The 13446-nt window shown below is 41.6% G+C and overlaps 1 protein-coding gene across 4 annotated transcripts in view; it reads right to left on the reverse strand.

Moving 5' to 3' along the window:
• Positions 1-13446, reverse strand: part of clcn2a (chloride channel, voltage-sensitive 2a) — a 123631-nt gene that overhangs the window by 80505 nt on the left and 29680 nt on the right. The window contains exon 4 of one of the 4 annotated variants that reach the window (XM_048246655.1): positions 7699-7824. The exons of 1 other annotated variant lie outside the window; for it this stretch is intronic. In XM_048246655.1, the coding sequence (XP_048102612.1) occupies positions 7699-7755 (57 nt within the window). In that variant the 5' untranslated portion in view covers positions 7756-7824. Of the gene's footprint in view, positions 1-7698; positions 7825-8378; positions 8731-13446 lie in introns of those variants that run through there. 2 more of the 4 variants (XM_048246662.1, XM_048246679.1) reach the window with 2 other exon arrangements.

Below are 13446 nucleotides of genomic sequence, written 5' to 3' on the forward strand. Positions count from 1 at the left end.
AAAACTGCTGCACTAAACTAAACGATGTGTGAAGCTAGGTCTAACGTGACTTTGCTTACAGATTGGCGTCAAATCGTGCTCTCACAACAACCACGCTGTTATCTTAGATAGGCTAACATAAGGTCACCTTCAAGCAAGCAAAATGATGATTTAAAAAACACCAGTTTCGCTGGAAGGGCAAGGGGGTGGCAACAGGACAACATTACAGAGACAGACAAGTCCAATGGTAGGGCTAATGTTATGAGAGTATGTATTAAAATAAGGGACAGCGGGAAAAGGGTAAAAATATGTGAGAAACCCAGAGAAAACGGAAGGGATGCAATGTTGACATTTTTCTGTATTTTGGGTGAGAAACTCAGGAAATCTCCCTTATTTTCACTACAAGGGTCTGATGAACTGAAACATACAAGTATTCAATGTATGGTGGGTCAAAGGTCAAGGTCACATATGGCCACTCTTAAAATACAGTATTAGTCCTCTAGCATTGTTGGCATTGAGCTGGAGTCACAACAACAACTGCAGAGTAACGGGCCATGAGTAGGATGCTGGTGATCATGGACAATGACCGCCACCCACTGCTCAGCATGTTCATTAAACAGAGGAGCATGTTCATTGGCAGACTTCAATCACTGTCATGCTCAACAGACAGGTTGAGGAGGTCCTTTGTACCCAGGGCCATCCAACTCTTCAATACCACACAAAAGGGGAGGGGAGAAATGGACTTTTCAGCATGAGCCTGTCTCTCCTGACTGTCTTATAGGCTATATTAGCCCTCCTACACAATCTGGACTGTGGCCAGAACATCTACGTCTTATAACTTATTCCCTGTTATATATTCTTCTTAAAGTATATTTTTTCTTTCTTGTTTGTCAAGCAATTTTATTATGTGTACATTCTTGTCTTTTCATAGTCATTGTTAATATTTATATATTAATTTGTATAATAAACAAGCTCATTTTTGCTCTACCACCATTGCACACACTCTACCATAGCACCTTATCATGGTCATTGCATCACTTGGTCAGTCCATATCAGACCTTTGTAATCACTTCACAATTTGTTAACTCTTCACATTTCTATGAGTGATGTTTATGCATGTGACATATATGTGTTTACATGTCTGTTATTGTTGTGTTATGATTGTCTACGTGACTGGATGCCTAAAATTTCCCTTGGGATGAATAATGTATCTATCTATATATCTATCTATCTAAAAGCTTTTCTTAAAGTCTACACCCTCTAGAGTTAACATAAGTTGAAACATGTGCCACCTTCCTCCATACCATGCACAATGCACAGTCCTGTATCGTATGCAGGAATGGGCAAAAACACATCAAATATAATATATACATGAAATGAAATATCAAATACCCTCATTTGTGTATCAAATTGTATAAAAAAAAACTACAAAATACAGTAGCCATGCCCATGTATCAAAATGAAATACTGTATTTTCAAAATACTTTCTATAAAGGGAGAATGAAATCACTTTGCAAACCTTCCATATCTGTCTATTTAATCTATTCCTTCATACACTGACTCTGACAATGAACACTCTGCTCTATTGATTAAGTGGACAGTGTTTGAGAGCCACAGCTTTTCTCTGCCTATGAGACATGCCATAAATCTGCAAACAGTCAACAGATCAACTTTGCTGACCTGCCAGTGAGCTGCTTTAACGGCGGCGCTCGGGAAGCAGTGAGGGGTTAGGTGCCTTGCTCAAGGGCACTTCAGCCGCGGCCCACTGGTTGGGGCTCGAACCGGCAACCCTCCGGTTACAAGTCCAGAGTGCTAACCAGTGGGCCACGGCTGCCCACAAAAAAAAGCTATAACTGAACTTACAAACTAACCACTGAACCAATTGAGAGCCACAGAATGTGAGATTAAAGCAACCCAATGTAGTTCTATTGTCTTAAAATAATGACTTCAAACTCTGTACTTGGTATACTGACATTTCATTTGGAAGTCTCTGAGATTGTCAAGAATTGCCAAGAATGCGTGATAGGTGGGGCAACTTTTTGAACAGGGCAACCACCACATAGCCGGCTCTTCACTGGCAAGATGGCGGCAAGCGGAAAAAACAACTGTTAAAGTGAGTTGTTCAAAACCTTTCTTTTAAGTACATGACATTATTACAATACATTACATTTGGCTGACGCATTTTTAGCCAAAGCGACTGACAACATAGTAAACAGTTTAAGCTCTCAACAATTCTAGGACAATTTAAAAAGCTACAATAAGAATAAGTGCAGTGAGTGCTGTTCTAGTCAGGTGGTAAGTGCTAGGATCAGCAAGACTAGTTGTAAGTAGTGCTACGAGGGGAGATGTTCTCTGAAGAGCTGGGTCTTCAGGAATTTTTTGAAGATGGAGAGGGATGTCCCTGCTCTAGGAACTGGTAGTGCGTTCCACCAACGAGGAACAACAGATGAAAAAAGTTTAGATTGGCCTGAAAGGACCGGTGGCAGAGCTAGACGTCGTTCATCTGAGGAGCGCAACGGTCGGGAGGTAGCATATGCCCGTATGAGGGCATTCAAGTAGGCGGGAGCAAAACCGGAGACTACTTTATAGGCAAGCGTTAGGTACTTGAATTTGATGCGGGCGGCCATAGATAGCCAGTGTAGCCGTATGTTGTACAGTGCGAAACGGCACGACTGGGTGACCAAGGCAACATGATCGGAGAAGGTTAGTTGGTTGTCTAGAACGACTCGTAAATTTCTTGCAGCCCTGGGAGGTGCAACAGACAGCGAGTAAATTTTGATGTTGATGTCATGATGTATGGTAGGTTTAGCTGGGAGGACCAGCAGTTCAGTTTTTGAGAGGTTTAGCTGGAGGTGTGCCTTCATCCATGTAGATATGTCTGAGAGGCAATCCGAGATCCGTGCTGAGACCAAGGGGTCATCAGGTGGAAAGGACAAATAGAGCGATGTGTCATTTGCATAGCAGTGGTATGAGAAGCCATGCGAACGGATAATCTGTCCCAAAGAGGTGGTGTGGATAGCAAAGAGAAGGGGGCCTAGCTTCTATACAAATAAAGTTTACATAACGGTGTTACCCAGGGCGTTTTGAACGCTGTTGGAAACATGCCAGAGAAAGATGCTGAAAAAGATGTTCCAGCAACCGCCAGAGGTTGTAGAAGTGCAATATTTGAGTCTGTCGCATGTAGAGAATTGACTGCTGATTGCCGCAACTTTGTACTTTGTACAAGCTTTGTAAAAAATGAGGGTAGGGTATCCGCAGTAAGACTGGATGGAGCAGGAGGTGGCTGAGGGTTGAGTAGTGATTTGAAGGTTGAGAAAAGGTTCTGAGTGTCTGTTGGCGCTGTCATTGTAGAAAGCCGTCTTAGCAGCAGTGGTCGGAAAGATGGAGAGGCGTCACCATGAGGGTGTCTGTGGTGTAGTTCCGAGTGAGGGTCAAATCAAGGTCTTTGCCAGCTTTGTGAGTAGGTAGGCAGTTCAAGGTCAAAAGAGTGGATCAGGGCCATAAAGTCCGTTGAGCCTGGGGCGTCTACAGTAAGTAGTAAAACTCTGTACACAAACAATGTTCTCAATGCTCGAGTTCATGTGTAGAGACCCTGGTGATACTTCGAGCAAAGTTTCATTTACGGCCCGGTTGGCGTTAGCTTAGCGTAGTCGCTGTAATCCGGCGATTCCAGCTAGCATGTCGTTGCAAAAGTGAATAAAATAACTCAAGATTTTTTATAATTATTTCTCGTAACCTGTATATTCACATCGAATACAATAAATAGAAATATCAATGCAAATTAACACAAAGAGATTTACTAGACCAATTTAGATTTGAAACTATTTTCGGGCATAGCACCGGCAAAGCACCGCTGCCAGGCGCAAAGACATCAGCCTTACCATCGATGACCCCACCGTCACAGCCTCCACCCATGTCAAAAGCCTAGGTGTCCTCCTTAACTCCACCCTCTCATTTGAATCTCACATCAACAAAACCCGGCAATCATCATTCTTCCATCTCAAAAACATAGCAAGGATTCGCCCACTCCTCTCCCGCTCTGACATTGAGCGTGTAATACATGCCCTTATCTCCTCCCGCCTAGACTACTGCAATGCCCTCTTCAGTGGTCTCCCCTCTCACTCAACAGGCTTCAACATGTCCAAAATTCACCTGCGCGGTTGCTTACATCTACCCCTTCCAGACATGACATCACCCCTGTGTTGCAAGACCTCCACTGGCTCCCTATCCCACTGAGGATTGACTTCAAAGTCCTCCTCCTTACCTTCAAGGCCCTACATTGCTCTGTCCCCACATACCTGTCTGAGCTCCTGCACCCCTACTGTCCTACATGTGCCCTGCATTCCTCTGATCATGGCCTCCTCACTATCCCCCAAACCCGACTCCGCTCCATGGGCGACCGAGAATTTTCCTCAGTGGCCCCCCGCCTGTGGAATGCTCTGCCTTAGCAGATCAGATCTGCTGCCAGTGTCGACTGCTTCAAGTCTCCCCTCAAAACCCATCTGTTTAGGATAGCTTTTAACATATAATCTACATAGACCTTCTTTTATTGTCCTTTTAAATTGCTCTCTACTCACTTTTAATTGTACTGGCATATGTCTGCTTCTATCCACACGTGCGACTGCCTGTACACTTTTTGTGTGCCTCCCAATTTTTATTTTATTCTCCTTGTCTCCCTTTTTACCCTACAATGTTCAGTGCTTTGAGTACATGATAAAGCGCTCTACAAATGAAATGTATTATTATTATTATTATTATTATTATTATTATTATTATTATTATTATTATTAATAAAATAATGCGCACATTGAATGTTCGTCAGAAAGTAATTCTACATTTTGATCAACATTCAGTACGCGCAACACCAATGCCACATAGGCCTAGCCTTCACCAAGGCTATTTGGCGCTGGTGCTGTGCGCACTGAATGTTTATCAGATTTTAGAATGATTTATTCTAGCACATTCTAGTAGCTTAATTGCAAAACATTACGGATTCCCATAGCCTAAAATGTCCATGCTTATTCTTGGTTGGGAAATAGCATATGGGTTGATTTGGATATAACAGCATATGGATTGGATTATTTTCATCTTCTTCTGTTCATGGGAGGTAGCCTAAACTAGCAATAGCTCCACAGAATTATTAGATAAGTAGGCTACTCCATGCTTAAACTACATCTGTCGTTTGGTTAACATTAAAAGTCTCCTAATGTTGGCTTCAAAGGGCCTAAAGATTTGTTTGCTTTCTAATTTTTTTTGTTCGTTCTAAGCACTTTGCTTTTCCAGACTTTACCTTATTTAAAGCTGCAGTTGGCAAGTCTGACAGATTGAGGGGACAAAATTTTGAATGTTTACAACTCTCATGCCCCTCCCCTTCCGCTACCACCGAGCACCCTCTCATCGAGTTTGTGCTCGTCAGTGCATACCAGGCACCAGACTGTGATTGACAGTCAGACCTCACACAGCCCTGCTCTGATTGGACCAGAAGAACCGGGAGCTGTGGATTTTTGCAAAACAAATAACAGGCTCTAGGTGAAGGTAGAAGTGCGGGGTTTTTTCTGGCTGATTTATGTTGTTCTGTCAGAGCATAGTGTCGGTTTCAGTGAAGCTTTAAGGACACTCAACTCCAAAATGGAGAGATCTTCTTTTTAATTGGCATTTGAGCGGCAAGATTAATTCCTTTGACTCTTGGGCTGATCATTTTTACTGTTAGGGACAATTATTTATAATATTTCTTTTTTTGCCTTGTTTAACATGTTGGGAAATCCCGTAGTTTCGTGTTTGAAACAGCCAAGATGACGTATCTTCTCACTGATAAAGTTAGTTTCACATTGGTTATTGCAGGGATATGCCTCATTCCTACTCATTATCATTGCTGGCTTATGGAAATATAAATACATATCCAACCCAAAACTAACTTTACCCTGTTGGACTTTGCCTACATTTTTATTTCAGTTTTTCAAAGATAGGCTAAACATTTAAATAACAATTTACCTTTTTTCACCATATTGTCAGAACACACCAGAAACCGAATACAAATGCATACTACCTCTGAATGAGGAGGACACTGCATTTTCACAGATGCATTTCAGTACCACGGACAACTCCACACTGCATTTGCAAATGTCAATGACATGGGTAGACTGTATAAGGCGAAAGCCTCCCACTGGTTCCATGCGCTGAAAACCAATCACAGTTCTTTGCACTATTATATTGACTGTCTATGCACAATTGCACAATTTCAACCCAATTTTGCTGCTCTTATTTCTTCATTGTATGTGCCTTCTTATTTACTTTTTGTTGTTTACTTGAATGTTATGTTTGTCTGTGGACTTAATTGGTAAAATATGTCTTGTCTCCACCGTGGGATAGTAAGAAACGTAATTTCGATCTCTTTGTATGTCTTGGCATGTGAAGAAATTGACAATAAAGCAGACTTTGACTTTGACTTTGAGTTCAATTACTCTGACCTATGACGGACCTCAAAGGATTTCCTATATACACCAACCTGAAGCAATAGCACCTATAGCCTTCATCTATAGCACACTGCATGCATGGTCACACGTTTGTGTGTTGGGTGGTAAATCTAAGAAAGTGTGTCTGTTGGGCTAAAGCCGTGCATTCTTCAACAAGGTAAAAATTACACTTGTGTGTATGTGTGTGTGGGTGTGCTGGTCACAAAATGACCAGCTTTACTACTGTTGGTAGGTTTGGTAGGTCTCAAGACCATGCGCATTCAAGAGACATAGGCCCAAACACTAGCGTTGGACTAGACAGTGTTACAATATTTAAATACAGTACACAAACCATGGCAAAAAACAAGGTGCAAAAATATATTTAAAAAAAACACACAGCAGTTCAGCCAAATGGGCAGACTTCCATACAAATGACAGAGAGGATTTTCAGTGGCACCCTGTAATGAAGTTGAAGCAAACAGAGTGAATGATAAGGCAATCGATCTGCAAGCTGCTCAATCCCTGCCAGAGTGAAGGATTCAGGGAGACAGCACGCCTGGAGACACACCACCAGCCACCATTTTATATATAACATCTATTGATCTTCGCACCGATAAGGAAAACCAGGCACCAGAAAATTTCACACATTCGTGTCCATACTAAAATCCACATTGCATTGTGAACAGTTGTGCTGTTCTTTGCAGGTGCTACCTGATTCTTGCCCATTGCTGGACACTCCTCGACACAGTTAGAATGCTCATATGAACTGCAGCACATGCAACACACAGTGGCCTTACACATCTGCCTCACACACTAGAACCAATCACACGAAAGGTCATGGGAGACCAGTTTAATGATTGGTAGGATAACAAAAAACAAATCCACATAAAACACAAAGACAAGGCTTTCTAATTCACATAATCTAACCATCTAACCATGAGAAACTATGTGAATGCTTCACTGCACTGAGAAAGTGTAAAGAGTACTTCTGTCCTGCTGGCATGTTCGGTCTAAAGATAGCATTCCAACAATGTCAAGCATATTGGTCTCCAATGTCCGGAAAGTTTTGCACCGTCAGCCACAGAATATCAGTATATCATCAATGAGAAACATCAGTTATTATTATTCTTTTTGCAATTTAATACTTTAAATCCTAACAGATTTTGTGTTACTGCTGAATATTGAATTGGGAATTGTAGCCTAATTGAACTGCATTGTCAAAACCCCTCAGATTTACACCCCAGACCTCTGTCTGTCTCCATCTCACCGTCTGTCTATGAAGATATTGCTGGGAAGTGCTCCAGGGTACAGCTGTCAATCCCATAGTGACAGAATTGGGGAAAACTGGTGCATGAGTCCATTAATATTCAGAAAGGATCCACATTTAGTCCATCTGTAAAAAACCAAAGGAAAAAGGGAGGGGTGGTAGTGCAAGAGTGTGTGTCTCTTATCACTTGCTCATGAAAGTAACCATTTACGCAGCTCTCATTTCAACATCCTTCTCCACAGCATTCATGCTGGACAGCCACAAACGCCTCTCACAATTTAACGTTGCCAGGCTTTCCATTCGATTAGAAATCGTAAAGGCTTTCCATTCTATTAGAAATCGCTTTTGCTGTGTGTTGCTTTCTCACTGAATACACTTAATAGTCACGATTGAGTGCGGTTTTGACACAATAGCACACAGCATATACCCACATACACACAAAGCCACAGATATTTGTGACACTAACAACCTTGAGCTTTATCCCGCTGTTCAATGAGATTGACCAGCGCCTCGTGAAAGAGTGGGCAACGCAGTCGTCGTAATAACGACGTATTGGCGAAGCTTGCCGTTGTCCAGAGCCAATGTTTATGAAAAACCTGCCAACAAACTGTTCAGATCAGTTTATAAATTCGTTAGTCACGTACTGTAGCTCTATACTCGCATCGGTTGGGAACACTCACCAAAGTTTGCTGAAATTGAAGCACACGATGCTCAGCAGGTTCCCTAGCCATAACCTCAATGCGTAAGCTTATGTCAACGCAGTACTGCTAATATTGCATGTGTCACAATAGCCTACTAAAGCGGTACTTGTGTTTAAATTCAATCCGATGACATATGTTTAGAGTTCAGCCTAAAATTCATTCTTGGTGTAACAGGTAGCCTACCAAATCAAATGCCGCGGATGCTTTTGGAGGTTTTCGATATACCCAGTGGTTTGTGGGGGTGGTAGAGCTTGCTATTGCAATTTTTTCTGGCCAGCAGTTATATCCCCTCAGTTGTAGAGTGGAATGTGACTCACTATACTACGTGACTCAGTGTTAGTCTGAGTAAGCTATTTGTTTGAAGCAGACTGTTAAGGATCATCAACGCCAACGTGTTGTTGCTTTTTTTACTCCCTGCACTACTACAAATAATGGTCAGTAATTAGAAAAGCTGTTATCAAGACAAGTTGTTGCTGTACATGTGGCATGCATATCGGCTTTTCTATTATCCTGTTCAATTTGAAGAGGCAATTAAATAAATAACTTTGGAGAGTTCATAACAGTTAACTGATGGCATTATCTTATCCATTGAAATACAATAAGCAGACAAACATAGTCTAAGAAGATAACCAATCTAAGAGGACAATGAAAATCAAATACAATGTAAAGACATCTCAATTAACCACAATGACATCCAAATCATGTGTTAGCAAATCATGATGATATCAGAAATTTTAACTCATATTAAATTGTAACTCTGACGAAAATTGACCCCGGGGTCTTTTTCTGCATGAAAACACACCAAATAAATCGTGGAGAATTTTTCATTGATCAACCACTACAGTAACCTGACTCTTGCCAGGTGAATTTCGTTCCGCCTAGCTCCACTCATCCATCTGGGATCGATCCATTGGAGTGGTGTTTCAGAAGGCTGGGCCTAATCAAAAATCCTTGCATATGATTGGATAAGCCACTTGTCCATCATCTATTGACGTGCTACTTCAACCACTCACATCGAAGCCAACCTGTGACGCTGAGAACAGTCTCACAGTCGCTTCGACACTCCGTCACATCTATGAAACTCTGCGTCCTGATTGGCTGTACCATAAAATCTGGTGCCGAAATCACTCTCAACGGAAGCGATCCCAGATGGATGTGAGCTAGGCGGAACGAAATTCATCTGGCGAGAGTCAGGCTACCACTACAGAGCTTGCCCCGGTACGCTGAACAGAGGATTAGCTAAGGGCGGTGAGCCAAACGCTTCCCAGATAGAATTGTTTAACCAGTAATATTGTTCAAACAGCACCAAACCTCGTCAGTAGCTTGCTCAGGGTCCCTACACATAAAACGAAGCACCAACAACGTAGTTAGTGAACCCCGAGTTTATTACAGAAGACTGTTAAAAAACACTTACCAACCGTCCCCCTACCAGCTCCTCCAACCCCAGCGTGAATAATAGCAAACGTGACAGTTTAATGAATCCTTGCAATACTGTGATAGGGTGTAGGCTTCAAAGAAATCTCATTTAGGTGGTCGAATTACCTTACCTTTCCTTTAGTGCGACAAAATATGGAAGGTGGCACATGCCTCAATTCATGTTATATGGCATCTAATTAGCATGTAATCTTTAAAGTGATGAACGGTTCTAGTTTGATGAATATCCCTAAACCTCTTTGAGAGTCATAATATTGTCTAAATACTGTATTTTAAGTGTGACCACATGTAAACTTGACCCCACATACATTAAGTACCTTATCAGGGAATAAGTATGGCAAGTTTAATGAAGATCCTTAAAGGATAATTCCGGTGTGATTTTGACCTAAAGTGTGTTGAAACATGATACCGAGTGTGAACGTATGTCTCATAGCTCACCTCGGCTTGTCCCCTGCACTCAGAAATCTGGCGCTAGTTAGCCAATGCTACCAACAGTGTTTCGTTGTGGTGCCTCGGGCATCGGCCTAGCCATGCAAATAAATCACTGTTTTACACCATTTACAAAAAAAAGTAGCTCCAAAGTAGCTCCATACTTCATTGGTAGACTTCCGAGGGCCTTGACATTTAAAACAAGACATGGAGAACTTTGAAAAAGTTCAAGACGATTTATACAGACAGTACCTTAAGGAATTTTACCGTTCGACGCCATCTTGAATTTAGTCACGAACAGTAAGCCTACCCCCGTCACAGCTGCAGTAAATAACAGCACCTCACCTCCATGGATGGATGGTAGAAGAGGTCATAAAGAGGGTGGATGTGGACCTGTCACTGTGGTGCAACCGACCAAAACCCACTAGCCATTATTACACCCGATTGACCTTCCCCCAAAGACCCAATGACTTAACTCTCAGTCTGGGTCTGTGGCATCACTTTAACAGTAGACAATTCCATTCCTGATTGCCATGTTGGTTAAGGTAGATTACACTACATAGCAAAAACCCTTAAGGCCCACACAGTGATGACTTACACTTTCCATTTTCACAGGGCCGGATCAAATACAGAGTGGACCCTGAATTCCCCAGGGACAACATAGAGTAGTATTAGCCTGGGTTTTCCCATGCTGCCTTACGCGCACGATTTTATTCACACTGCTAGGCAGCCTGGATTCCATGGACTTCGTTTTCACCTCAACGAAGGAACCAATCACAGAACGGAGGGGGGACAGCAAGACAATTTATTTATTTATTTATTTATTTTTTATTTTTTTATTAGTGCTGTCAGTTAAACGCGTTATTAACGGCGTTAACGTAAACCTATTTTAACGGCGTCAATTCTTTTTATCGCGAGATTAACATTCTTTTTGGTGTAACAAACTTTGTAGTTTTTGTACTAGCTGTTGCAACAACTAGAAACGTTAGAACTACAACACCACACTGGATCTAGCTAGACCGTGCTGCATGTACACGCCCCCTTTTAGGGGAAAGGGAGCTGTTTGGATAATGGAAACCTATGCTGCATAGAAGTGGGGAGCGAAAAGGGGTTATACTTACTAAATCTTGAAACAAACGTGAATAAAAGGCACAAAATAAGGTTGGTGTAAGAGTTATCTGTGTGTTTATGGGATTAATGTGACCATTATGTTCCTATTTTTTGCTCTTTCCAGTTTAGCCTACTAACAGGAGTATCACAAATGTAAGCACAGTCAAACTGCCCGTGGCTGACTATAACTAAGTTCGGCAAGCTTAACTTTACATGTCATAACATCAACTAAACATAAGTCACACGTTCATTCTATCACTTGTAATATGAACGTAGCCTTTTTCCTACAACTAGGTGAGATAATTGACTATGCCTGTTATGCTGAAGTTCCACAGTTAGCTAGCTAGCAAGCTAACCGTTTTACATTGGATATGGTAAGTGTAGCTAGTACGTGCTGAATGGGTTGTGTAGCCTACATCGTTTCGACATGAGTAAGTTACATACACATAATTCTTTATAACTGCCGTGTTAGTAAAATTATTGAATGGCCTGTAAATTAATATCTGCCTTTCCCATTAGAATCAATGATATATGTATGTTAACTTATTTTCCGCTAAAATGGGGCGTGATGCAGATTAAATGTAACCTATCTTTATGATGATGCGCCTTTAGTAGGCTACGTAAAGGCATGCTGCACACGCTTGTTTGGGCTTACGAGCCGGCCAAAGAGTCGATTCGTAGCCTACAATAAACGCAGTTCTGAACTCCCGGTCAGCTGAATGGTGTTTTAAATTGCTGTGGACACCAATGCCGACATGAGTGCGATGCACTCTGCTTTCGACATTCATTTACTGTACATTAGATTCCATTCTTTTCAATACAACTATGCACTATGGGGGATTGGGTCAATTGTTATCAAATACTGACTCAATGTTAGTGCCCTGACAAATACACGTAAGGAATAATGTATAGAACGCCAGTCATTATTGGGAAAATAAGTCCCGACAGGGTGAACCAGACCCTGATGCGCAGCGGAGGGGTCTTGTTCCGCCCTGAAGGGACTTATTTTCCCGATAATGACCGGCATTCTACATTATCCCACTTATTACACGGCTACTTGCCAAAACAAAACAATAAACTCCCCACGATGTGACTCTTTAGCCTACATAGCCTAGGCTATAGCCGTTACTGTTACCGTTTCATCATGGCTTTTGGTGAGAAACAAATAGTTTGGAACAGCACACACTGAACTTGAATCAAACATTCTTTAGAACACAGCTGATCAACCGTCTGCTTTCACTTTTGAAAGAAGTTCCAGTCCTTGCGCAGTAATATGAAAGACGTAAATTATAAGCACAAAGCCCATTTTCTTTGACAGCGGTCTGTTATACTTAGCAACGGTCTGTTATTGAGAATTAGCAGACCACGGAATGTTGGGAACGCCCATTCAAGTGAATGGAGCATTCTGCAGCACTCTGAAGAGCCGTGTAATAAACAGAAATATCTACCTCCCTCCTTAAATGATGGTTAAGACTTAGAAAAGGAAAAGCATAAGGTCATACAGAGGGACCACAAGTCTCATGGGCCCTTTAGGAGAAGCCATTGGGGTACCAGATGATTCTGAAGCCCCTGCACAAACAGGATTTCAGAAATGAATTATGTTAATTTAAACATCTGGACAAAAGGTACACATTTGTAGTGTCCCTTGTGACATGTTGTAGCTTTTTCCCATGCAGGAGGCAGAGATAAAGCATCATTCCGTTGTAGGAGTAAAATGGAGTAATGGCATCAAAATGTTTTTTAGGTGAACTATCTCTTCTCAACAGTTTGCTCATGGTAATGCTTGACTGGTCTATCACAAAATGAACAGTCAAGAACTACAAAGAATGTACTACCACTCACTTAAGAGACACTCTGCTATTGAACTCTATTTGTAGGCCTATTTCACAGGATTTAGGTAACAACAAACTGAACGTAAATTATCTGTTTAAGCAAAGAGCAGATTGGAGCTAATTCGGGATGAATCCTAAAAAAAGGTTGTCAACATAAGCTTCACCAAGGCTTGCAATTTGTTCAAGGCAATTTAACACACTTCAAGTCCACCTTCTTATGTGTTTCAATTATGTTTGCAGTA

This window comes from Alosa alosa, chromosome 1 (genome assembly GCF_017589495.1).
Source record: "Alosa alosa isolate M-15738 ecotype Scorff River chromosome 1, AALO_Geno_1.1, whole genome shotgun sequence".
Taxonomy (NCBI): Eukaryota; Metazoa; Chordata; class Actinopteri; order Clupeiformes; family Clupeidae; genus Alosa; species Alosa alosa.